The 26,065-nt window shown below is 55.9% G+C and overlaps 2 protein-coding genes across 8 annotated transcripts; both read left to right on the top strand.

The window, feature by feature from the left end:
- The first annotated feature begins 3,575 nt into the window (after positions 1 to 3,575).
- LOC104060883 (sodium-dependent lysophosphatidylcholine symporter 1-like) lies at positions 3,576 to 13,195 on the top strand. 6 transcript variants are annotated; one of them, XM_054081885.1, is made up of 15 exons: positions 3,578 to 3,849; positions 6,261 to 6,380; positions 6,702 to 6,826; positions 7,482 to 7,614; positions 8,007 to 8,085; positions 8,511 to 8,668; positions 8,793 to 8,883; positions 9,406 to 9,527; positions 9,638 to 9,721; positions 9,903 to 9,986; positions 10,392 to 10,504; positions 10,780 to 10,923; positions 11,203 to 11,379; positions 11,616 to 11,662; positions 12,977 to 13,195. In XM_054081885.1, the coding sequence occupies exons 1-14, from the start codon at positions 3,763 to 3,765 to the stop codon at positions 11,656 to 11,658; spliced, it is 1,560 nt and encodes a 519-aa protein (XP_053937860.1). In that variant the 5' UTR covers positions 3,578 to 3,762; the 3' UTR covers positions 11,659 to 11,662; positions 12,977 to 13,195. The 6 variants fall into 6 exon arrangements, 4 of the variants coding, with proteins under 4 accessions (XP_053937863.1, XP_053937860.1, XP_053937864.1 ...); XM_054081889.1 differs by having other exon boundaries at positions 3,578 to 6,067; XM_054081886.1 differs by lacking the exon at positions 12,977 to 13,195 and adding an exon at positions 12,740 to 12,960.
- Positions 13,196 to 16,049: 2,854 nt separating this feature from the next.
- On the top strand, positions 16,050 to 25,317 carry FKBP1A (FKBP prolyl isomerase 1A). 2 transcript variants are annotated; one of them, XM_054081699.1, is made up of 5 exons: positions 16,050 to 16,169; positions 16,308 to 16,355; positions 22,703 to 22,815; positions 23,564 to 23,715; positions 24,273 to 25,317. In XM_054081699.1, the coding sequence occupies exons 1-4, from the start codon at positions 16,133 to 16,135 to the stop codon at positions 23,690 to 23,692; spliced, it is 327 nt and encodes a 108-aa protein (XP_053937674.1). In that variant the 5' UTR covers positions 16,050 to 16,132; the 3' UTR covers positions 23,693 to 23,715; positions 24,273 to 25,317. The 2 variants fall into 2 exon arrangements, with proteins under 2 accessions (XP_053937674.1, XP_053937673.1); XM_054081698.1 differs by having other exon boundaries at positions 16,052 to 16,169; positions 24,276 to 25,317.
- The last annotated feature ends 748 nt before the right edge of the window (positions 25,318 to 26,065 follow it).

Genomic DNA, 26,065 nt, shown 5'->3' with positions numbered 1-26,065 from the left:
TTGAAAGCAGCACTGCTTTACAGATCCTTTGTTAGCAAGAAAAAGGACCTTGTGCTGATGTTTTTTCTGACTCTGTAGTTACAGCATAAAACTGGCTGGAGGGATTGGTACCACAGTCACGTAAACCAAGATGCTTATGGCTTTCTTCAAAGCCCACCTTGATGCAGGGAGGACCTGCGATATCTGCATTGATCCTCAGGCAGGAGCTGGTGTCTGGGCAGAGTTTGCTGTTCCAGGTAAGCCTGCATGAAGAATTGCTGGATTGTGAAAGTCACACAGTTCTACTCCCTTCTCACTTCTTATTCCCATTGGTGGACCGGAATGCTTATAGATGGAGACCAAGTGATGTTAAACGACAGATTTAATTAAGCAACAAGGTTGTTTTTCTTACCAGTTTTCCAGTGGTGTCTGTATGGCAAAGACCTGGGCTAGGGCCTCCCCACCCTCATTGTGAAGAGTTTCTTCCCGCTATCCAGTCTAACTCCCTCCTCTTTCAGTTTAAAACCATCACCCCTTGTCCTATTGCTACAGGCCCTGCTAAAAAGTTTTCCCTCATCTATCTTCTCAGCCCCCTTTGTCAGTATCTATCAGCAGAAGCTTCCTCAAATGAGTACCACATTTCCCAATTAGACACTTCTACAGAGATTAGTGTAATTTAATTATGGAGCAGCCCCCATCTCTGGCAGCAGAGCAGCTCCCGCTTCAAGCACCTCTCGATTTACAAATTTATCCCTTTCTGACTTATTTACTACATTCCTAAACGCTTATCTTATTTGCTGTTGTGTCTTGCCTGCGCTGAGCCCATCTGTCCCAGCACTGGGAGTTCCTGAATAGATTCCAGATGTTCTTATTTACTCAGGTACCTTTCACGACTCTTCATTAAATTAACTCTTTATTGGCTTACGGAGCCTCCAGGAGCACCAGCCCTTCCTCTCCCTTCTCATCCACTTCGGTGTCTGTTGAAGTTCCAACTCCTGTTCCACCAAGAGAAGACAGCTGTGCTGAGGGGAACACAGGGTCCACTGGCTGTGCTTGGAGCAGCTGAGGAGGGGTAAACCTTCAAGAGGACTTGCTAGTGGAATGTATCAAATGCTGCAACTTGCTTCTGTGCCAACAAATTCCCATTTGCTGGCTTTAGGCTTTGGGTCAGTTTTCCAGTGGGGCTCCCTTGCCTGAGCAGCCTGTCTGTAGGTTGTAGCACCCCTGAGAAAAGCTGGCATGGCCTGGACTGGAGCTGTTTGTACCTGGTATTGGGCAGCCTTGAGAGATAACACCTCGTGCTTTTGCAGTGGGGTTCTGGGAAGGGACCCTTTCTTTGCAGGGACTGAGCTCCAACACGGCCTTGCTTCTTAAACCACAGAGCTTTGGCTTCTCAGAGCTCTTTCCTGAGCATTTGTGCAACAGAAACATGGGCGCAGCTGCTATGTTGCTAAGTGCTTTACCTATTCTTTTCAAACCCGATTTCTAAGCAGTTGAGAGCAAAAGATGAGCGCAGCGAAGGAAGCGGCACCTTCTTTAGCTCCAGACCCTCGGTGCGCACAGTGTGTGCTGGTTCGCTCAGACCGCAAGCCTTGGCACACAGCGTTACTTGACAACTCGTTGCTTGCAGCCAGTAGCCCAGCGTGCAGCAGTGATTAACAGCGAGACCTGTGCTTGTCACTGAAATCTGCCTCTCTGGCACAAAGCTGAGCTCCACTCTCACACCGAGATGGGCTGAGCACTCGCTGTGCTGCGCTGGCCATCGCCATAGTCTGTCTCGCCTCTGCGGGTGATGCTGTGTGCTGTAAGGCACCGAGCAACGTGACGGAAGGCTTTGTGAGGATGGGAGCAGAGCAGAAAACAAGCTTTCCTGTGCTGGAGATAATTGTGCACTGAAGTAGCTTGGGAGCGAGCGCCGCACAGCTCCTGCAGGAGGGTAACTGTTGGTCATCTGCTGGCTTTCTGGTCTGCGAGCAGAAAATGCAGCTATTTACACCTGGAGAGTAAATGAGTGCCAAGGGCCAGAGGATTAAGTGCTGAGTGCAATTTCCAAAGGTGCCTCGCATCTGTCCAAGTATAATTGTGGGTGGTGAGCGGGTACAAATGGCCCAGGGGAAGAAATACCAATCAGATCTTTATATTTCCTTTTGAGTCTGCCCTTTCCTCCCGGGTGGGGAGAGATGTATTCTGCTTTCTTAGAGATGTACGCTTCCATACGCTTGTGGGAGACGGGGATTTGGCGCCCACTGCACTGGCTGTGGGCCAGCGTGAGTGATATTTGTTATCAGGGATGTCAGTAAGACAGCAGTGAAGAGAGACGCCACTGACTCACTTGTACCGGAGCTTCTTAACCAAGTTCTGACTCAGCCTGCAAAATTCAGGGGTTTTAGATTAACCCCCAGTGGATGAAGTGAGGCTGAGCTGAGGATGACGCATTCTTCTAACAGTGTTGCGTTGAGCCTTGGAATGGTGGTGACGTAGGGATGCTAACACGGATTTAACGCTCGCCATGGCTCATAGTAACCTGGGAGGAGAGCAGGGAGAAGGATTTGCCTGCATCCTTCTGCCCCAGCTCCTGCGTCTAAGTTCTGTCTTGGAGACTGAGCTTGATGGAGATAGAGCAGCCTGGTTTTAAAGAGCTGTCTGATGAGACTGGAGGTGCCAAACAGATGATTAGCGGGCAGAGCAGTGGCACAATCCCTTTCCTGCCAGCCTTTTGCTGTGTGCCTTCTGTCCTCTGGAGCTGATTTCTCCCTTTGCTTTTGCTTTGCCAAGTGCTCGTAACGGTGACTGTGTGCTGTGAGCACCGCTGCCTTGGGAACTCAGCTGCTCCCACACAGCCAACGCTGAGTAACTGTGCTCCTGTCGCTCTTAATGTAGGAGTAATTTGGGGTTTGTGATACTTAGACTGCTGGGCTCTATGGGCTCTGAAATCTCTGTAAAAGGGGACTAAGAAAAGCACGTTTCTGGGTTCTGCATCAACACGGGAGATCCCTCAGGAGCTCACAGGGTGAAAAAGGCTCATAATTATTGATCTTGCTTCATAGAGAAAGGAAAATGTACCCACGCCTCCTACCTGAAGTGATGCTGTCCTGGGCAGTCCCAGCATCCTGCACCATTTAAGGATAGGGCAAAGCAAAGGGACAAGGGTTTTCTGCAGCCCCAAATAAGGACCTAGGGAAGGGCTCATGACTTCCTGGTCTGCCCTAGGAGAGAGGGGCTCAGTCGCGGAGTGACCTGGGCCAAGTGCCTGCCTGTTTCTGCTGGCCACTCCAGACAATTTGGTTGCCCACTCTTGGTTCTTAGCAGCTGGTTCTTCACAGCTAGTGGTTGCTGGTGCTGAGGCAGGAGTCCTGGGGCAGCTTGAACACATTCCCGCAGTGGTCTGGAGCTCCGGCAAAGGACTTCTCTGCACCCTAGACCTCAGGGGAGCGGGGAAGAAGTGCTGCACTCAGCTTGACCTTTGAAGGGTGCCAGATTTCTCCACTTCACTGCAGAGAGCCTGTGAGCTACTGCCCTGAGTACACGCTGCACTGTGAGCCCTGCCAGCTTCTCTGCCTCCATGGGCAGGGTCTGGTCACACTACTTCCTCTGGGCTTTCCACTTCCCCACCACTGGCTGCCCTGGGGCCCTAAAGTTGCTGCATCTTTCTTGTCAAATCTCCATCTAGCTCTGATTTGTGCCTGTGGTGCCCTCTGACGAATGAGACCACTTCTTCCTCATACTGGGTGAAAAAGCCTCCACTTCCCTGCCATGTGCAGCTGAAGGATACGCGCTGCAGCCATGCTTCCAGGTGGGGATGAAGATGTTGAGCTGCACAGGTTGACCCAAGAAGGAGCTCTCTCACAAAGGACAATGGTCCGCAGAGAGGTAAGAGCAGTGTTCCCAGGGTGCTGCTTTCACACAGGCAGAAATGCATTTCCTATGCGTACACTACACGAGTGCATGCACCCACGCGGAGCCTCCCCGGCTCGAGCAGCCGCAGGCTGTGGGGGTGTTTCCAAGGGTTTCTGACTCAAACTCGACAACACATTGTTGAAGCAAAGCTCTGCGTCTTGTTGTTGTTGCTGACTTTCAAGAGAGACGGGCAGAGACGTGCAGAGCGCTGTCCTACCTGCTGAGAGCACGAAGGGAACAAAGGCTGCCACAAAACCTTACAGCCAAGAGAAGTGGCTTTGTAATTTTCGAAAGGGAACTGCCGGGGAAATAAGACGTTGTAGAAATAAGTGCTCCTCTGCGGTGGTGCAAGCCTAATGCTTCAGCCAGCCAGCCCCGCGGGACAAGGCTGGTCTGTAATTTGAAATAGAATGGAGCTGCTCTCGCTGTGTGCTCTAAAAGGCAGAAATTAAACTAGGACCAGAAGCTGAGAGGCATGAGCAGGCTGTGGAGGCTTCCCAGCACGGGGAAAACAGGCGCTCTGCTCCCCTGAGTGTGCAGGAAGAGACTGGGCCCCCCAGCCTGGTGGGTACAGCAGCGTCAGGGCTTTTTCCACAGCATGGGCCATAGAGGAGTCATTGCTAATCACTGCGTAAAGGAACCACTCTCAGTGCCTTCTGGAATGCTGCTTTTTGGGGCTGTGCCTGTGTTTTTGGAAGCTGCTCTCCAGCACCACTACGATGCAGGTCTGTCATCCCTTGGGTGGCCATCAGCTCAACTGATGTTAGTGGCACTGCAAGCCACCTCCAGCCCAAGCCGGCAGAGGAACTGGCAGGCTGCCCCCTTATCCCACAAGAGATGATAGTGAGGGGGAATCTGAAGTGATTCCTGATTTGATTTCCCTGTTAACCAGCTGCCGATGTGACCCTGCATCCTGTCCCTCAGACCTTATAGGGGACCTTCCGGTACCTGAAGAGGGTGTATGGGAAAGCTGGGGAGGGGCTTTTTACAAAGGCATGTAGTGACAGGGTGAGGAGGAATGGCTTTAAATCGGAGAAGGGAAGATTTAGATTAGACATTAGGAAGGAATTCTTCACGATGAGAGTGGGGAGGCCCTGGCCCACGTTGCCCAGAGCAGTGGTGGCTGCCCCATCCCTGGAGGTGTTCAAGGCCAGGTTGGATAGGCGGTCTGAGCAACCTGATCCAGTGGGAGATGTCCCTGCCCATGGCAGAGGGGTTGGAATTAGGTGATCTTTAAGGTCCCTTCCAACTCAAACCACTCTATGATTCTATGAGTGGTCTCGTAAGAGCCAAGCTGTGGCCAGGGCCATGCACAGCTTCGTCCATGTGGGAAGCTGATCAGGACAGACTGTCTGCTTTCTATGTGGTCTCTCCCAGTGTTCTGCATATACTCCCGCTCTTGTGTGATGCCATGCTAGACAGCAAGTTCATTTTGGGGCTGGGAGGCAGTCAGTGCTGCAGGTTTGCCTCTGGGAACCTGCCAGATACTTGAGGCTTGGTACGGTATTTACTGAAAGTAACCACATCCAAATAAAACGCAGGCTTCGCCACCAGCCCTTTTCCTGCATGCTGAAATGTTCCTTGTGCTGCCCCTGTTGATCTGTAGCCATCCCCTGGGCTTGGGCCCTTGTAGTCTCTCTTCTCGAACTCCGTTACAGTTGCTTTAGGCCTGATGCAGTTTGTACTTCTGAATATTAAGGAACTTGAACCACTGGATTGTGGCTCAGTCGAACAGGAAAGGGCAATGTTACACCGGCGCAGCAGACAGCTCAGTGCCTGGCGTTAGAGATCGGTCTCATTCACATCAGCAACCTGCGATCCCACGCAAACACACCTCCAAGGAGAACCGAGGTGAAACACCGGGGATGTGGCCCCAGTGAGAAGACAAGCCCAAGAAATGCAAATGAGGCAGATGCTCGCTGATCAGCTCTTGCCTTGGGGCTTTGGCTGGTGGGATGGACGTGGGCAGTGGGCTGGAGCAAGGAGACAGGCTGACAGCGTCCCCAGCCCCTCCGAGCATCTGTGCAAGAGACCCTGATGGCTCAGGAAGAAGATGAAACGCTGCTGAGCAGGACCTCAGGAGCCAGGCACTGCCCAGGGACAGGTCACATGTAGGAACCTCTGTGCCCTGACCCCACCAGCAAACGGGAAGGCACCCTGCAGCACCCCAACTGCCACATCCACCTTGCTTGTGAGTATCGGGGGAGAGATGTCCAGCCAAAGGACAGGTACGTGTGTCTTGAGTGGGGTTATGATGTGACTCCGGGTTTAAATGGCCCTCGGAGAGCCCAGGGGATGGGAAAAGCAGCGGCTGGAGGTTAGCTGTCAGCCAGAGGTCTGTATCATTTCTCAGGTGTGTTCGTTATCTGCTGTCTTGGCTACAGGAGAAGCCAGGACTGACGCTCTGCAGAAAGGTTTGCTATGCCATCGGGGGCATTCCCTACCAGATGACCAGCAACGCCCTTGGGTTTTTCCTCCAAATATTCCTGCTGGATGTTGTGCAGGTGAGTGGCCACGTGAGATGGGGTTCTTTGCAACGAGGCTTGGCATAGGCTCAGCAGACTGGGGCGAGGGTAGAGCCTGGTGGGTGGCCAAAGCTCTTGGAGATGCTCATCAGAATTAGGCATTCAAACTGGATCAGAATTGCATGATGTAAATACTGTCGGTGGATATTCAGGAGATGTTTCTGAGCCATTTCAGTGCTTGGAGTGGTCTCCAGGGGGTGCAGATGAAATGTTGGCTAGAGCAAGCTGCACCATGCTGATTGCTTGCAGCTTTTGACCAGGATCTTTCCCTTTCGAGCTGTGGTTCTCATTTCCCCCCAGCTGGAGCCATTCCATGCCTCCTTGATAATCTTCCTTGGAAGAGCCTGGGATGCAGTTACTGACCCTGCTATTGGCTTCCTGGTCAGCAAAAGCTCGAGGACAAAATATGGCAAACTGGTTCCATGGTAAGTGTCTGGGCTGGAGCCACAGGATGGTCTTTGGTGGGCTCAAATTCCTTCAGCGCTAGTACAAGGAGGTCACTGGGATGCCTCAAAGAGGAGTTAGTGCGATGGTGGCTTACAGAGAATTACAAAGCTGTAAGATCACAAGGACACTCAAGAGGACGTAACTTGCAGTGGGGTCCATATCTCATTGTGGTGGAAGAGGAGGGATATACTGCAAATGTGTACACTTGCTCTTTCCCTGGGGCCTCACGGTTTTGAGGCCATGGGGTTCTGTGCTCCGAGAGTCCTGTGTGGTGGCACATGCAGGGTTTGGTGGTCAACTGTGTCAGCAGCTCTCCACCAGGCTTGAACCATGGGCAGGTTTTGCATGTAGAGGATCACCTCACCGCTGCCCCAGGGTTCTGCAGGGGGTCAAGGATTTGAAGTAGTTAAGCAAGAGAATAAGAAACATTGGACAACTTGGACATTATTTTTTCTCTCAATGTTTGAGTTTAGACCCCCAGCCTGACCGATGGACACTCACTTGAGCAAAACTGCTTCCTATCTCAGATCTTGGTCTTGCAGTAGCTGGGCTGTGGTTTGGAAGCTGGGGAAGAGTCTGTGCTACGTAGATAATCTGAAGGTCATATCTGATCAGCTCTGCTTCCTTCCCCAGGATCGCCTGCTCCATGCCATTTGGGGTGCTCTGCTACTGCATGATGTGGTCCACCCTCTCGGATGCCACCCCCTCCTCCCTGAAATTCTTGTGGTACCTGTCCATGTACAGCTTCTTCCAGACTTGCATGACCGTAAGGAACATGGTGCCTGGGCCTGACTGTCATACACACCACCCTGTGCTGCAAGGGACGGGGCAGTCCCAGCCTCTCCAGTACGGGATCTGGAGCGGAGTCTGGGAAAGCTCTAGCTAGGGAGAAGTGAGGGATGCAGGATGGCACAGACCATGCCTGCAGGGATGGTGAGATGGTTCGATGCTTTTTAATGCTGCTGCCTGTATGTGGTGACATGAACATCGCTGGTAGTGGGAACAGAGCAAACCACAGAACGAAAGGGAAGAAAAACCCCTTGTGTGCTGGGGTGGCACAGAAAGCAGTGTTACCTGCTGTGTGTAGGGATGAGGGGTCATGACCAGCAAACCAAGGAAGCAGCAGCTGGAGCTGTGTTTGAACTCTTCTCTCCCTAGTGCTACCACGTGCCGTACTCATCCCTGACAATGTTCCTAGGAGGAACCCAGAGAGACCGTGACTCAGCCACTGCCTACAGTAAGCGTCTGTGCCCCTACAGCCCCCGCCTGCCTGCGTTTGGGGAGACCCTCCCCAGAGGAGAGGGGAATAAGTTCCTCTGCCTTTGATCATGCTGCAGAGCGGATGGGGTAAACCAGGGACACGAAAACAGGGATGAAACCAGTCATCTTCTGCAAACAATTTGCCTGCAGAAACATTTCTTAGATCTGTATCATTTGTAGGAGACTCAGGACCCAGATTTATTGGCTCCAAACATTGGAGCATTGACTGCTGGAGCCAAGGGAAAAAATCAGAGCAAGTAGAAATAGCAGGTCTCTTCTGCTGAGGCAGCTCTGAATATTGGTGCCTCCAATTCTATTCCCAAAGCTGTTTTTTAACCCTGAAGGATGTGTCCTATGAGCCAGGTAGTGGGACTGAGCTGTCTCTCCTGGTTGTCCTGGCAGGAATGGGGATGGAAGTGTTCAGCACACTCATTGGGTCAGGAATTCAAGGACAGCTCGTGGGCAGTTACCATACCCACATGGTGAACGGTTGTTATGTGTCAAACGAGACTCTGCCCAACACCAGCACCTACAGCCTCACGGACTCTCTGGAGAACACAGTAAGGGCTGGCCCGCCTATCCTCCTGCTCCTCCCATGAGCTTTACGGCAGGCGCTGCCAGCCATGCCACCAGCTCTCTGCGTGGTCCCCACTTTGCTGCTCTGCACTGTCTCTTGTCTTCCAGCGTAGGGCCTATGTATTTGCATCCCTGGTCCTGGGCTCAATCTACTGCCTGTCCTGCCTAGTTCTCATCTTTGGAATCAGGGAGCAGCCTGGTAAGGTCCATTTTGATGCAATTTGGAAGGTGCCCAGTGGCAGCAGATGGTGAGGATGGGGTTGCAGAGGAAGATGTGAGGCAGAGGGAGCCAGGCACCGATGTGGGGAATGGCTCTCTGGGTGTGGGGCTCAGAAACACAACAGATACTCAGATACTGAGACCCTCCTTGGTTTGAGCTGGCAGCATCTTGCTCCCACACAGGAGAGGGGAGATGGTCCGGAAGAAGGAAGGCTAAGGCTGCCCGGGACAGGATCTGCAGCTCACTGCTTCACACTGAGCAGGTCTTGCCAATGCAGAGCCTGCAGGACTATGCAGCCAGCCCGAGTGGTGCAAAGAGGCAAAACTCTGCCTGTAGCTGACACTTGAGCTGCTGCCTCTTCAACAAGACGTCAGGCTCCGATTGCTCCTCACCCAGCTGAGCTGCACTCCAGACACAGGGGTGCAATATCCCTCTGTCTCCCAACCTGTCGTGTTTGCTTTCTGGCAGCCTTGGTGCCAGCCCTGCTCTCTCTCCTCCCAGGGCCTCTCAATCCCCTGGGGAAGGTCGAGCTGCCCTTCACCAGCTGCCTGAGGATGATCATGGGACACCAGCCCTACACCCATTTGCTGTGTGGCTTCCTCTTTGCATCTCTGGCCTTCCAGGTGGGAGGCGTGCTGTGGCAGGAGGAGAGCTTGGGGGATGAGATGTCTGGGCAAGTTACCCAGTGAACCTAGGACCCCTGGCCATGAATGTCTCTGTGTTGCTTTCCCAGATCACACAGGGGATCTTTGCCTTCTTCTGTACTCATGCCGCAGGGCTGGCTGGGAAGTTCCAGCACTTGGTGCTTATCATGTTGGTAAGTGAGCCCCAGAGAGACCTGCTGGCAGAGAACTCGATCCCTGGACCACTCCAGCCCTCAAGAACCGGCAGCTCAGCCTCATGGAGACGTGTGCTGCTTCTTCCGCCCATCAGCAAGGGTGTCACCCAGGCAGAGACTGGGAGGCACTGATAAGATTCCTCTTTGGTTCTCTCCTCAGGTCACTGCTTCCCTCTCTGTTCCCTTTTGGCAGTGGTTTTTGGGGAGATTCGGAAAGAAAACAGCAGCGTCACTGGGCCTGGCGGTGAGTTTGCCTGTGGTTGTGGCTGTGGACTGAGAAGCCCTGCAGGGACGCAGCCTTACCACACACTGCTCATGGTGTCTGGGGAGAAGAGCTGGCTAGTGGCTCAGGGTGACAGCCTTCCAGTACTGAAAGGGGCTGCAGGAAAGCTGGGGAGGGGCTTTTGATCCGGGAGTGCAGTTTAACCACTCAGCTCCATTGCCATCCATAATCATCACTTCTTTACCCATGAGGATGGTTTTGCTGCAGGTGTCAGCCTGTCCAGGGCTGCACAGGGCATGGGAGCCGCTCTGTTCATGGAATGTGCAGGGAAGGAGGGAGCGTGGCCTTTGCTTGGGCAGAAGGGTGCAAGCTGCCTGTGAGCAGCAGAAAGGGCCTATAGTGCTTTTATTTCTCTTCCTCTCGCAGCTGATCATCCCAGCGCTGGTAGCGGTCTCCCAGGTGATGCACAACTTCCCAGCCTTCATCTTCCTGGTGATCATGGCAGGCTGCAGCATGGCTGTGCTCTACCTTTTACCATGGTGAGCAGAGGCACAGCTGAGCCACTTGTTGGGCGCAGAGGGGGGAAAACACCACTCACGACATGCCAAGGCTGCCCATTTGCTCAATACAGCAGCTTTGAGACTGCAAACTCTGACTCAGGCAGACAACAGGCACAAAATGGTCTCCAGAGTGGGGTTTTGCAAGGACTTTGTCTCTCTCAGCTGCTTGGGGAGGCCTGTGAGCAGCTACAGCTGAGCTCAGCTGGTGCCAGTGTGGGTGTCACCGAAGCGTCTATGGGGCTGTCTTTCCCCAGGTCCATGCTGCCAGATGTGGTGGACAACTTCATGCTGAGGAACCCCAGCTGCCCCAACCTGGAGGCTCTCTTCTACTCATTTTACGTCTTCTTCAACAAGTTTGCAGGTGGCCTTGCTGTGGGGATATCGACACTGGGTTTACAGTAAGCTCCAACACTGCCTTCCTTGTTTTGTCAGCCCATCGCAAGCACTTTCCACTTCTGTTCTCTAGAGTGTTGATAGGAGATGCTGGAATGAGTCACGAGGGTATCCAAATTTGTCTTTCCAACATATACTGGAAGCAAGAGGGGCAGAAAGGAGTGGGAATTCTCCAAAACTGAGTCTCCAGTACCAGAGTCTAGAGGAGAGCATTGGAGGCACCTGCTTGCCTTTCTGCAGTGGCCCGGTGGGGCTGGGAGAAGGAAAACTGTTCTCCTCTTTAGTTTTGCAGGTTACCAAGCTGGAGAGTGCACACACAACCCCTCCGTCATCCTCACCCTGCGGCTTCTCATGGCCCCAGTCCCAATAAGCCTGCTGCTCATTGCCATCATCATCTTTTGCCTCCATCCCATTGATGAAGAAAAGAGGAAGCAGATGAGAATGGAGATGGAGGCAATGGGGTAAAGTTGAGCTCCCTGAAGGAGCCTGGTCACCTGTCATTAGTCTGGGTGTCTGCCTTGGTCCTAGCCCGACACAGAAATGTAGTGTGGAGGAAGGACTGCGTGTCCAGTCCAGCTCCGCATGCTCGGGCTACGATCCTCTCCTGGGATGCATTTCTCAAAGGGCTTTGGGGGTATTTTGGAGGCTCCTGACTTCACACCAGATTTCACAATTTTGCCTGTGTTCCTTTTAACAGGCATCAGGTACAGCGCGGCAGCCAGGAGCTAACCCAGGGCTGAAGGGGTGAGTTCATCGGGAAGGACGCAGATTTGCTGTGCTGTCAGGATGTGCTGCTGTCAGGGAAAGTCATCACTTCCTGTTGTTTCCTGTTCCCTGTCCCAAAGGCCTGTTTTGCATCCTGACCCCCTCCCACTCCCAGCTGTCAGGCGCAGGATGGGGGTCCTGCTGCAGCCCCAGCCCTGCCACCTCAGCAGAGCTGTGTGGGCTTTGCCTTGCTGATCTTTTGGCAGGTCCCGACAGATCCAGGCAGGGCAGATCCATGTTCCCCTTCAGGAAGAGACTGCAGTGGTAGGGAGGAAGGGCTCCTGCCAGCCCCGGCGTGGTGCTTACATGCACTGGGGCACACAGCTGTCACTTAACCTTGTGGGAAAGTGTGCACAAAGAACACAAAGGTTGTTTTTGAAAGAAAAATGTTTTTGACCATTTCATAGGGAAAATACTGCCTGGGTGGTGTGTGTCTCTGTGCTCGGACTGCCCTTTCACAGGGAAAGGTCTAGAATTTCTTTGAACAAGGGTGAAGTTCAAGCCGGTGGTAGAGAAACAATGACACCTGGCAGCAGGATGGTGGAAGCCAGCGATGTCTGTCTGACATTACTTCTGTGCTGTCCCTCTGTAATCAGGGCTTGGCTCCTACTTTGAGCCACAGTGGGATTTGGGATGCGGTGGCCCTTCCGTGGGCAGGCTCCCTCCTCTGTCCATCTGCAGTTGCTACTGGGAAACCAGGAGCTTCTTGGTGTAAGAGGTTTCAGGAACAGGCTGTGCTTGCTGCCTCTGGGCAGGCAGCCTGGGAGGCCTCTAGGTTTTAACTGGTTGAGAGGTTATTGCAGAAGTGTCAAATGAACACCAAGAAGAGCTGAATTGCTTTTACATCATAGCCCGTTGTTGGATCTCTGACAGCAGCATCTTGCAGGAGCTGCTCGGTAGCCCCATGTCTCTCCTGGCAACAGTGAGGAGGTAGCCGGGGGGAAGAGAGAAGGAATCAGCCATGTCGGAGCTGCATTCAGCCTTGTGCAGAGGCAGAGAGCAAGGCTGGTTATTTTTAGGGTGAGAGTGCTATCTTACTGTTGGTTGACCTTGCAGCTCTCCGGTCTGGTGCACACTGCCAGGATCTGAGCAAATTACTCCCCAGTTGTGCACTGAATTAATTTGAAGCCTTAACTCTTGTGGCTCAACTTTGCCATCAGTGGGGGAGACGGTGTTTGAGAGCTGTGTCAGGGCACCTGCAGGATCCTCGCAGCAGTCCAGAGGCAGAACAAGTTCTCAGATGCACAAAGGACCTTTTTTTCCCCTTTCTTTTTCTTTTTCTGAACTGTGAAGAACATTCCTTGGCATCACCTGACTGAGCCCATGGTTAGGTGTTGGGATGCACTGCCCTCTGCCACCGCACTGCTTTCAGCCTCCCTGCCTGCAGATTTATGAACGAGCAAGTGCCTTGGAGGAAACGCTCTGGTCGCTGAGAGATTATAGTCCTGCATAAGGCATGAATTATCTTCAGTGGCTCCAGGGAAAGAAGAGCAAGCTTGATCTGGAGCTCCCAGACTGTGGAGGGGCCATGGGACCTGACCCATCAGGGAACTCCTGGCATGCGCGCTGCCTGGCAGCCCCGCTGCCACACGGATGGTGCTTCTCTATATCAAATAATGTCCCACTGATTTTTTACACTATTAAATATGAATGGTCTTGCTTTTCCCTCTTGGCATTTCTTATTTTGTGAGTTCTACCAGCAGATGATCCAGAAGACAGGGAGTGGTTTGGGCAGAATTCATTTGTTTTCAAGCCTTTGTGTTTTCTGGAGAGATGAAACAGCAGAATCTGACTTGAACCTTCTCTGGGTCTCGACCAGCTGGACCCTGAGTAGTGAAGGATGGTCAAACCCGGGTGAGGTCCTTGTCCCTGTAAGTACTGGTTATTGCAGTGACCATGCTTGCTGGTAAAATGAGCAGGTTATGCCAGGGAGTAAAAACAATCCCAAACACTCACTGAGGGCGAGAGCCACAGTGTGTGCCAGCGTGTCAAGGGCTTTGGTGTGGGCATACACCAAGCAACACTTTTCCCTTTCAGATCCTTGTTTATTCCTTGTAGGAAGAGCAGGCCCAGCCCTTCAGTGAGGCAGCCTTAATCAGGAAGGATGACAGCATGCCCCTTTTTCTCCCCTGTTATTTTTCATCCTGACTCTGGGCCTCACACATCCATCTCGCTGATGGGTCTGTTTGTGGCAAGGCAGGGACCACAGGCACCACCTCTATGTTGCAGCTTTAACATAAAAAAATAACACTGTGGCATCAAGCAAGAGAAAACCCCTTTGGTATCTCCGTACGTAAAAAATTCAAGCAAGGAATAGAAGCAATTAAAACTTGTTTCATCCCATTATCTGTTATTTTAAGATTCTCATACTCTTGTGTCCCATTTTAAGGCACTTGCAGAGAATATGGGTTTTTATTAGTCTGTTGGCTGTCCTTGGAACTTCTCTGTTCCCTCGTGGATACTCAAGTTCATCTCCTTGAAGTATGGAAATAGGTCGCTTTGAGGCAAAAACCCTCTCACCAGAAAAAAAAAAAAAGAAGAAGAAAAAAATGTAGTTGCTGCTGTTCCCAGAATAAAGTGGTTTTGAATGCGGGATTGTTCCGACCTGCGTGTCTCCTGCTGCAGGACCACAGGGATGGTTCCGACCTCCACCAGCGCCCTGAGGAGCAGCAGCCCCAGCATAGTTTAGATCCACCTGAAAACCAGCACCTTCTCTGAGTCGAGTAGACTTTAGTAAAGCCTTTAACACCATTTCACACAGCATTTCCCTGAGGAAACCCGGCTGCTCGTGCCTTGGACGGGCACACTCTTTGCTAGTTAAAAAACTGGCTGAAGGGCCAGGCCCAAAGAGTTGTGGTGAATGGAGTCAAAAGCCCATTGGCTGCTGGTGACAACTGATGTCCCCAGGGATCAGTGTTGGGTCTCAGTCTGCTTGATATCTTTATCCCCATGATACGGGTGAGGGAATTGACTGTTCCCTCAGTCAATTTGTAGATGACACCAAGCTGGGTGGGAGTGTGGATCTGCTGAAGGGCAAGAAGGCTCTGCAGAGGGATCAAGACAGGCTGGATCCATGGCTGAGGCCAGTGGGATGGGGATCAACAAGGCTCAGAGCCAGGTTTTGCACCTGGGTCACAAGAACCCTCTGCAATACTCCAGGCTTGGGGAAGAGCAGCTGGAGAGCTGCCTGGAAGAAAAGGACCTGGAGTGCTGGTTGACAGTGGTTGAACACAAGCCTACAGTGGCCCAGGTGGCCAAGAAGGGCAACAGCATCCTGGCTTGGCTCAGCCATGGTGTGGCCAGCAGGAGCAGGGCAGGGATCGTCCCCCTGCACTCAGTGCTGGTGAGGCTGCGCCTCAAATCCTGGGTTCAGTTTTGGGCCCCTCAGTGCATTGAGGGGCTGGAGCGCATTTGGAGAAGGGAACGTAGCTGTGGAAGGGGCTGGAGCCCAGGGGTTCTGGGAGCAGCTGAGGGTCCTGGGACTGTTTAGTCTGGAGAAGAGGAGGCTGAGGGGAGACCTCATCGCTCTCTGCAGCTCTTGGAAAGTAGGTTGTGGTGAGGTGGGTGCTGGGCTCTGCTCTCAAGGGACAAGTGATGGGATGAGAGGAAACGGCTTCAAGTTGTGCCAGGGGAGGGTTAGGTTGGACATGGGGAACAATTTCCTTACTGATGAGTGGTGGAGCAGTGGAGCCCCCATCCCTGGAGGGGTTCAGAATCCGTGTCGCTGTGGTGCTTGGGGACAGGGTTCAGCGGTGGAGTTGTTTGCAGCTGAAGTCAATGCTACAAAGGTGGTCAGAGGGCTGGAGCACCTTCCATATGAGGACAAGCTGAGAGAGATGGGGGTTGTTCAGCCTGGAGAAGGCTCCTAGATCTTACAGAGACCTTCCAGTACCTGAAAGGGACTACTCATAAAGCTTGTGGTGATAGGATGAGAGGCAATGGGTATAAACTGAAGAGGGGCAGATTTAGGCTTGATATATGGAAGAATTTCTTCACAATGAGAGTGGGGAGGCCCTTGCCCAGGTTGCCCAGGGAAGTTGTAGCACCCTGGAAGCGTTCAATGCCAGGCTGGATGAGACTTAGGCAGCCTGATCTAGTGGGGGTGTCCCTGCCCGTGACAGAGGGGGTGGAACTAGATGATCTTTAAGGTCCCTTCCAACCCAAACTATGCTACGATGCCCTCCTCCTCCCCAAACGCCCCGGGATGCTGCTGTCCATCCCCGCGTTCCCCGGGCAACCGCGCCGTGCGAAGATGGCGGCGGGGCAGGGCAGGAAGAGGAGGGGGGGAGGGGGGGGATAGCGCGGCGCCAAGATGGCGGCGGGGGCGGGGCCGCTCTGGGCGGCGGGGCGGGTGCGCTCGATGGCGCGGGAGGCTGCGCACACGTGGCCCCTCCTCCTCCGTGCTGCGGGCGCTGCGGGAGCGCGAGCGGCACCGGGACCGGGGACGGCATGGGCGTGCACGTGGAGACCATCGCTCCCGGCGACGGTGAGCCCAGCCGTGATTCCCCCCCCCCTCGCCTTCCTCTTCCTTCCTCTCCCCTCCTAGCCGCACCGGTCCTGTCGCCGTGCTGCTCCCGGTGCGGGTCCCGGTCCCGGTGCACTGACGGTGCATGTCTCCCCGCAGGGCGAACGTTCCCCAAACGCGGCCAGACCTGCGTGGTGCACTACACGGGTGAGTGCCCTGCAGGGCGGGGCAGCCTCGCCGTTACCGGGGACCGGGGTGGGGGGAGGGGACCAGGGAGCGGGGTCTGTGCATCCCCACACTCGCCGTTACCGGGAACCGGGCAGCCCCATGGGGAGAGCAGGGTCTGTGCATCCCCCTCCGCTCCTCCCGTCCCACCCCAACCCCAGCCTGTGGGGATCCCGGCAACGATTGAGAACGGGGGAGCCGGGGGACATGAGGGGGTTCCCGGGGTGGGGAAGGGGTTCCAGTTGTGGGGAGGGAGAACCACCCCCCATCTTGGGGGGAATCTTAGCCCAGCCCTCCTTCTGAGGGTGCACAGCGAAAGAGTCTGAGGGGTGCTCGGGGGGGGGGTCCCCGGTCAGCGGAGCCCTGGAGCAGCCAAAGTAGGACCCCGTTCTGGGGGCTCCCCGAGGCACCCTGAGGTCCCTGCACCCCTGCTGCCCCAGCCCCTTCTCTCCTGGGGGATCCCTAGGGCGTCCCAGAGCTCCAAGGGCTGGCAGGCTACAGAGTGGCCAAGCCACAACCCCTCACTTTGGGGTCTCCCCAAGTCACCCCCCTCTCCCCAAGCCCCAGGGTCCCTGGTTCCCTGCTGCCCCAACCCTGTCCCCCTTGGGGGTTCTTAGGGAGGGTCCTGGGGCTCCTGCGGGCTGTGGGGCAGCTAAACTGGGGACCCCCATTTCCAGGAGGAGTCACCCCCTCTGCACCCCCACTGCCCAGCCCTGTCTCCATTGAGGGGTACCCAGGGGATGCTGTGGGCAGGAGAGACCTGCTGACCATGAGGTGGCCAAACCAGGACCTGCTTGACTCCAGGGGCTCCCCAAGTCATTCCCCTCTGGAATCATGGCTCTAGAGTCCTTGCACCCTAACTGCTCCAGCCCCTTCTCCCTTGGGGGGTCCCATGCAGCAGAGGTCCAGGGGCAGTGGAGCAGCCGAACTGGCCCGAGTTGACCCTCCCTGAGCCCTGGGGTCCCTGCATCCCTGCTGTCGCAGCCTCTTCGCCCTCGAGGGTCCCCGGGGTGCAGCCCACCCAGGGCGAGCCGCAGGGCGCAGCGTTTCACGAGGGGCTGCCCTGACACCCAGCAGGCAGCCGTGCTCAGCGACGGGCCCTCCAACAGCCTCCCGTGAGCACGAGGGCGAAGAATCCAACCTTGGCACCCCCAAAATTGCTCTGGGGGTCCTCGTGGCGTTCTCCTCTGCCCCTCAGCCACCCTCCAAACAGCTCTGGCTCAGCAGGGAGGCCGCTGTGCTCCTGAGGAAAACTGAATCACCCCATTCCTGGCAGTTCCTGGTAATATCCAATTCCCTTTGCCGCTCTGGCGCTTTCCGCCCTCCCTTCACCCACGGTGGGGGGCTGAGGGTGCCCCTCGCTGTGAGCGGGGCGCAGGCAGCCCTCGGCGGGCATCCAGCCCATCTGTGTCTCCTCCATCTCCCCCGTGGCCGTCAGGAGGGAGAGGAAGCGGCTCGGTCTCCCCTGGCCGCCCGGTTTCCTCCGCTGTGGAAGAACAAAGGGAGGCTGGCAGGCAGTCAAGTGGCTCCCGGTGGGCCAGCTCTGCCGCCTGCCAGCCCTCCCGGCGCTCCCGCAGCTCTGCTGCTCTTCCCAGCTCCGGCAGAGCCGCTTGTGGGTCACCAGCTTCCCATCCCCACATCCCAGTGTGGGGCAAAGCGCTGGCTTCCTCCTGACGGACCCTCCCGAGTAGCAGCAGTTCTCTAATTTCCTTTTTTGTTGTTGCTTTTTTGGTTGTTATTATTGTCTCCTTAGGGCCTTTATCCCCCCCAGTTCCCTCTCCAGGCAGCTCCTCATCCCCAGCTCTGCAGCAGCAGCAATCGCACCCCTCCAGGCCCTGATGCTGGTTTGGTTGTGGAACGCTGCCGGCATCAGCAGCCTGTGAGAGGCCGGAGCAGGGCTTGGCTTCTCGGGGAAGCGTTAGGAACCTTTAATTCCCCAGCCCCATCTCGGTGCTCCCGGAGCAGCATCCAGGCTGGTGGCAGAGCGTGGTGTGCTGTGCTCCGGTGCTCCTTCCAGAGCCCCACAGCAGCTCTGTCCCCCCGGCTGCCCTTTGCTCCGGTGTGGAATCCTGCTGGTGCTGGGGAGATCCAGCCCATTCGGCTCCTGCTCTGCTGGATTACAGACCTGCAGCAGCTTGGGTGAAATATGGTTTGGAAGAAAAACCTGCTGAGGGAGCGTGGGGAGTAGGTTTGGTCAGCCAGCGGCTGCCGCTGCTTTTCCTGTGCCCAAGCTCTGATTCCGTGGGGTCTGGCCCCACCGGGAGCAGCCATTTCATCCCAGGGGCAAGGGACAGACAGACAGATGGGAAGAACTGTGCTGACGAGGGTGGAGGAGAGCGGAGCATCCTCCAGGCCCCCATTAGGGAGCTCATGCTGGGGTTGCAGAGGTGGAGACGTGTGGAGGGACCCGTTCCCCCTCCTTTGGTCCCTGATCTCTGCTCTTTGTGGGAAGTCGTGCCCACAGGGAATGGTGGGAGCACACGGTGGGGCGTCCAAAGCAGCCTTTGATGTGAAATCTGCTACAAAGGGCTGTTAAAGAAACTAAATCAAGGATAAAGTTCCCTGATGTGTTCAGGACAGACCGGTGTGGGGCAGGAGGGTTATGCCGTGGGGACAGGAGTGTGGGGTGGGAGCCAGGGCAAAGTGGAATGCGGTGCTGGGGATCCCCCTCCCTGCGAGCGACTTGGGGTGAGGATGGCTGGTGCAAGGGGGAGCCGCTGTCTGAGTGCGTGGGGAGAACACAGCCACCCCTCTGTGCTTCTGGAGGGGAAGTGGGAGCCCGTGGTCATGCTGGAAAGCACTGGGATGGGCGCGGGTCTGACTTGGCCTGTCTGAAGAGCGGCAAAGCACACTTGGCTTGTATCTTGGAGGGCAGTGGGCTCAGCATAGAGGGGTGGAAGTGCTGGAGGGATGCTTGAGAAAACAGGCTTTCTCCGTCAGAATGATGCAGTGGGGACCATTGTCCTTTGCCACACCCGAGTGTCACTGCAGGTGGGACACGGCCTCGGCTGCCAGCCCTCCTTCTTCTCCAGATGGCACCTGGTGTGGTGGAGCTCTTCCCGCTGCATCTGGATGCTGCTCTGCTCGCCCAGCAGCAGCAATCTCTCTGCAGCGGCAAGATGTTTCCTACCGAGGCATGGACTGCTGGTTGCTGGGTTGCAGGAGCTCAGTGCCTTTCTTGCCTCACTGGGATCCTCTCTCCTGCCAGGCCATGGCAAACGGTGGGCAGAGCCCCCTCCCGCATCGGTGGCGGTGGGCTGGCTGGTGGGAAGCACTGGTGTGGGCAGCTCAGGCCTTGGGATATAAAGGATCTGGCAGACGTTGCTGTTGGAGGCAGGATTTAACCCCAGCTGGGCAGCCCCCTCCTAACACAAGGTGTTGGAGCATGCCCTGATCACTGCCTGGGTATCCCATGGCCTTTGAGAAGGTTTTTCCTGTCCTGTCCCTTCTTCCAGCTGGAGCAGAGGTGCCTGCCCCTCTGCTGCGCTCTCTCCTGAGGAAGCCTCTGAGGAACGGCTGCACAGAGGGTGGGCACTCCAGGACAGAGAGGGGGCATCTGGGGCTCCGTGCCCCACCGGCAAAACCCGAACCAGCAGGTTTATCTCCAGGGCTGCCCCTGCCTGCTCCGGCATCGCTCCACCACCTCTGCCCGCCCAGGGGGGCCCAGAGCCAAGTCGCACGTTGCTGCCGGCGTCTCTCGGCTGCTGCTTGCCAAGTGTGGCAGAGACCTGGCAGCACCGCGCTGCCCGCCCGGACGGAGCTGGGGCTGCTCTCCAGAGCTTCCACTCTGTCTGTGTCTACCATAGCCCTGGCTGCAGGGCTCTGCTCTTCCCAGCCAAAGATTCCGAGGGAGGTCAGATCTTTCCCTGTGGCGGGTGGGTCTCCATACACACCTCCGTGGGCTCTGCCCTCCTCTAGGGCTGCTGTTGGCAGAGAGACGGGATGTGCCAGGGGCTGGCTGCTGATCCTGAGGCTCTGGTGAGGCAACTGCTTTTGCCAGAGGATGCTTTGCCTCCATAATAGCTTTTAGATCTCGTTATCTCCTTGCTCGGGGATGGCAGGGATCAGGAAATGATTGCTCATACTTGTCCAGGGCTGGAGAAATCTCCTGGGACCCTTGTGAGCAGAGGAAGTGCCTGAGATGCAGACGCCGTCTCTGAAGCATTGGAGCCTCTTTGTTTTGCCTCTTGCGAGATGGGGGCTGCGTGGCAGCCCATGCTGAGGAGCAAGGATGAGCGGTGTGTGACCTGCACCATCCTGGGCTGGGGAGAGCCTAACTGATGGATTCCCCTGGGCTGCTGCATCCAGCTCATCTATTAATTCCTCTTGCCTGTGGCCAGGGTGCTGCCAGCTCCGAAAAGCTTCCGAGGCCTGGATTTGGACTGTGCTGTCCGCTCCTGCTCGAGATCTGCAGCATTTCCGTGGCACTGACTGTGCCTTTTTATTCCTCTAGCCAGGGCATTAAACGGGATGAGGTTCTGCAGGTGGTGGTTGCTGTGCAGGTCCCTGTTTACCGTGACAAGCAGTGGTTATGCTGCCTCGCCGCTGGGATTTTCCCTCTGCGGGTGACCCAGGAGAAGGGCAGAAGGCACAAAATGTCCCTTCCGTCCTTCTGCAGCCACCCGTCTCGCTGTGATGCCCGAGGGCTCAGAGCTGAGCTCAGGGTCAGCTTGTGGTGCGGCTGAGTGGCGCTGCCCATGCCAGCCGGCATGGCCTGCTCTGTGTCCCTGCTGCCAGCGTCCCTGCCGTGCGGGCAGACAGCCAGCGGACGGGAGTGGGGAGCAGTGCCAGACGGGGCTGGAAGCAGGTTCAGCGACAAGAGATTTATCCTAGAAGGAGGAAACAAGAAAGCTCCAGATTTACTATTCCAAAGTCCAGAGCTGTGGCCTGACCGGCTGAGCTGGTGCTGATGCTCAGAGCCCTGAAGGGGGGATTTTTCCATTCCACAAAATTAAAAGCTTAATTCCACTCCCTGATGGAACCTTGGGGCTGCTGGGCCTCACCCCATGCATTTTCCTGTAGCCCACATGTTTCAGTGCTTGTTGCCCCCGCAAAAGTGATATATTCTTTCCCATTCCCTTCTTTCTCCCCAGTGCCTCCCATCTCCACGACTGCCCATGTCTGGGTGCAGTTCGCTCTGGCTGATGTCGCGGTGCGAGCCGGGGCTGAGATGCCCTGACTCATCTTTTGCACAGATGCATTTTCCCTTGCCTGTGGGCAGTGCCCCGATGAAAGGAAATCGCTCTGCCCCATGCGTTGCGGCATGAGTTTGTTTTTTACAAGACTATAGAGCTCTTTCCAGCCAAGAAAACAGGTTATTGGGCAGTGAAGAAGTGAGGAGCATTTGCAGGGGGGTTTATTATTACTGTTATTGCATGGGATGCTGGCTCTGTGAACGTGGAGCTGGAGCTGCCTTATAGGAACAACGAGTTGCTTCTCCTATAAGGCAGCTCCAGCTCTGAGATTCCCCAAGAAGGTCAGGCAGGGAGCAAGGGAGGGGAGGAAATTCTTCCTTTGCTCTTGTTGGGGAGTTATATTTAGCCCTGGGGATATCGGCCTCGCTCAGCTCTCATCATGCAGCGTGTGCTGAGGGAATGAGAACTGCCCTGGGCACGTGTGCCCAGTGCTTGGTGCTCTCCCAGCATCGTTCCTGGGTACAGGAGCGGTTTGGCTGAAGACCAGTGGGATGCAGCTGGGCACGGGGAGGGCTGGAGGCCAGCAGAGCTGAGATAGGGCACTGGAGCCATGGCTGTGTTGACTGTGACAAGGAACCATAGAATGGTTTGTGTTAGAAGGAACCTCAAAGCCCATCCAGTTCCACCCACTGCTATGGGTAGCGACACCTCCCACTGGATCAGGGGCCTCAAAGCTCCGTCCAACCTGGCCTTGAACACCTCCAGGAGCAGGAGGTGTGTTTGCTGCGGGGATGGAAGCACCATGCCTGATCCTGCTGCCTGCAAACAGCTGACAGGGGTGCTGTGGGGAAGGGGTTTTCTGACCCTCTCCATCTGCTCCCCCTTGTCTGTCCTTGTCACAGCGCAGAGGAGCGTTTCTCTCTGGGTCAAAGCAGCCAGGAGGGATCCTGCCCTGCTCCTGCTGGGCTGGATGCTGCCCTGGGGGGTACTGGTGGGGTACAGGCTGCCCAGTGCAGGTGTTTCCCCAGGGGAAAGGAGGCTGAGCTGAGAAACAGCTTTGACTCAAGGCCATGTGAGCTCTCCAAGGGGTGACTGTCACCCTGTCAGTCTACCGGATCACAGCCTGTTCCACGCAGGCATGCGTGTGTGTGGCTCTCTCCCTGTGTCACCGTGTCTTCATCCCTCTCTCCCCAGGTATGCTGGAGGATGGGAAGAAGTTTGATTCCTCCCGGGACAGGAACAAGCCGTTCAAGTTTGTGATGGGCAAGCAGGAGGTGATCCGCGGCTGGGAGGAAGGAGTCGCTCAGGTGCCTGGTGCTTCTGTGTCTCATGGTCTCCCTCGCAGGGCTGTGCAGAGCCTGGCGAGCTGTGGCGTGGGCAGAAATCTCTGTGTGCAGCTTGTTCTCCCTTTTATTTTCTTTATTTTATTCCCTTGTGTTTTCCGCCCCTCCGCCCCCTCAGCGCTGGGAGGTGTGGGTGTGAATATCACCTTCTGCATTGCCACCTGCCAGATGGCAGGAATGGAGCAGGGCCGGGTCCCAGGAACACCTACGGCACGTCAGTGACTCAGCGGTGACATTTCTCTACTGAGTCAGCTCTCAGTGAACACGACGGGGAGCGCTTGAGCCTCCTGCTCCGAGCAAAGACGGCTCTCAGGCTGTGGAGCCCACGCACGGAGAGGGTTGGTGGGCACAGTGCGGTGGCAGCTTCTGCATGCGTGGCTGCAGCCGGCTGTGTGTGCCGCTGGCAACGCAGCGTGAGGGTGCCAGTGGCTGGAGGTGCTGACTACCTGTCCTAGAAATCACTTGTGTGTGAAGGACATCTCAATCTGGTCCTTTTCCCCCATGGTGCCTGCATTTCCCTTCTGGTGTTCTTCCCATTCCTCTTCTGTCCCCTCCTCTTGCCCCTCCTGCTTCCTTTCTCTTGCCAAGTGTAGGGAGAGGAGTGGGGACAGGGCTGTGTCCCTCTCTGGGACAGGTCTGTGTGTCCTGCTGTCACTCACACAATGTTCATGAACATCTCCTGACATCCCTGTGTTCCTTTCCCTGCCCTCAGATGAGCGTCGGTCAGCGGGCAAAGATGACCATCTCCCCAGATTACGCCTACGGCTCAACTGGCCACCCAGGGATCATCCCACCAAATGCTACTCTAATTTTTGACGTGGAGCTCATGAAATTGGAATGACCTGCCCCAACCCCTGTCCTCGGGTAAGGAGGGATGGCTGCTGCCGGGGGGATGTTGGGGCTTGGGGCCCTGGAGTGCAGGCAGGATGGGGCTGTGCTCTGGTATCCATGGGCAGGATGGGGCTGTGCTCCAAGGTCCATGCATCCCACAATGCGGGCAGGATGGGGCTGTGCTCCGGGGTCTGTGGGTTGCATGGTGTGGGCAGGATGGGGTTGTGCTCTGGGATCCATGGGCAGATGGGGCTGTGCTCCAGGGTCCGTGGTCCTGTGGTGCAGGCAGGGTGGGGCTGTGCTCTGGGATCCATGGACAGATGGGGCTGCGCTCTGGGGTCCATGAATCCCACAGTGAGGCAGGGTGGGGTTGTTCTCCAGGATCCATGGGCAGATGGGGCTGTGCTCCGGGGCCCATGGATCCCACAGTGCGGGCAGGATGGGGCTACGCTGCCCCTCTGTAATCGGGGTTTGGCTCCTGCTCTGAGCAGCTGGTGGGGTTTGGCATGTGGTGCCCATTCTGCGGGCGCTTCCTCCTCTGCTGGGTGTCCGGCGGGCAGTGTTGTCATGCTGCCTCTCCTCTTTCCCAGCAGGTTTGGCACATGGAGGAATCCAGAATCTCAGCTTCAAGAAGAGTGCACACGACTTTGTACGGAGCTTTTCCTGATCGCCCACCACACTCATTGTATAACCTTCCACCTTGATTGAACGCCTTTGGTCACTAAGCTTTGCCTCTGACTCTTCCTCCTCATGTCGTGTTTTTATGTCTTTTTAAACTCTACGCCGCAAACCTCAACTATTTCTTGGGTCAAATTCTTAATCTTATTTCTGTTCCAGGTGTAGACTCTGTTTTACCGGTAGCACGCAGATGGGCTGACCCTTAGATAGGAGTCGTTTGAACAAAAAGAATCCCGTTAGTTACTCATTTTGGTCTTTTCAAACCAGAATTTGCTGCTGCTGCTGCAAAAGCCATAGCAGAGCGAGGCTGCCGAGGCCGAACGGACGCGGAGAGCAAAGTAGCACTAGGATTACATGGGGGTTCCCTGCCTGGAACCAGGGGAGCCACGTGTCCTTTCCCTGCACCCCGGGGCTGGCGCAGCATTGCTGTGGGCACTGTGGGTTCGCTCCTGGGAAAGGGGGCTGCTCTGCCCCTGCTTCCCTTTGCCACATCACACCGAGCCTTCCTTCCTTCCTTCCCTGCTTTTGGATTTGGGTTTCCATCAGAGCTCCACCTCACCCTGAAAATTCAGTGTCTTGCGTTGAGCTCGCTTGAAAGGAAAACAGCAGACAAAGTGCTGTCTGCAGGGGAGGTGGTGAGGCTGGTGGGGAGGCAAGGAAACACCCCCGGCCCTCTTTCCCCCCGCCCTGGGAAGGACTCGTCCCCTGGGAAGGACACATCTGACCCCACTGTCCCCGGGCTGAGCACACCTGACCGTTCTCTCCTGACACCTGATGCTGGTCATCGCCGCTTGCCTGGTCTCCTACGGCGCGTAGCTTCCCCACTGCTGTCCTCTGCCCCCTCCGCCCTGCCTAGCGACTCGGTAACAGCCATCGCCGCCTTCACCTCCTGCTCCACCGCATAAAGGTATCCGGTTTTATTACTGCAATAAAAACGCTTTATGCTGGCTTTTCTCAGCCCTGTGTCTCAGAGGTTTTTCCCTCGCCTGTCTGTCGCTCAGCACAGTGGGTGCTGTCCTGGGCTCACTGGGTGCTCTGGGTGCTATCCTGGGCTCGCAGGGTGCTGTGTGGACTCAAAGGGTGCTGTGTGTACCTTGCCAGGGTGCCACACCAGGCTTGCGGGGCGCTGTGTGGGGCTCACGGGGTGCTATGCTGAGCTCACGGGGCGCTGTGGGTGCCACGCCAGGGTGCTGCACCGGGCTCACGGGGTGCTGTGTGCGCTGTGCCGGGCTCACTGGACACTGTGTGTGCCGTGCCAGGGTGCTCTACTGTGCTTGTTGGGGTGCTGTGGGTGCCGTGCTGGGCTTGGCATGCTATGTGTGCGGTGCCAAGCTCGCTGGGCATCGCGTGTGCCATGCCAGGCTGCTGTACTGGGCTTATTGGGGTGCTGTGGCAGCTGACAGGGCTTGGGGTGAGGCACGGGTGCTGGGCCCTGGAGCACAGGGGATGCCCGGGGCTCGCTGGGCGCTGCGGGAAGGTGCTGGAGCCTGCTGGAATTTGTGTAATTAATTACTTTACCATAAAGTAGGAAGCATTGCCCTCACAGCCTCTCACCGTTGCGGCTGTGACTCAGCCTGGACTGGGAGCACGAAGGGTAGCCGGGCTCTGCTCCCAGCGTCCCTCCAGCTCCGGAGAAGTGCCTTGGGATCTCAGTGTACCTGGGTCCTCTTGGGATGCTGGGATGCAGCAGGCGACAGGGCACAGC

The sequence above is a fragment of the Cuculus canorus genome, chromosome 16, assembly GCF_017976375.1.
Source record: "Cuculus canorus isolate bCucCan1 chromosome 16, bCucCan1.pri, whole genome shotgun sequence".
In the NCBI taxonomy this organism is placed as follows: Eukaryota; Metazoa; Chordata; class Aves; order Cuculiformes; family Cuculidae; genus Cuculus; species Cuculus canorus.
Note: the sequence above shows the minus strand (reverse complement) of the source record. Positions and strands in the feature narration are given on the sequence as shown.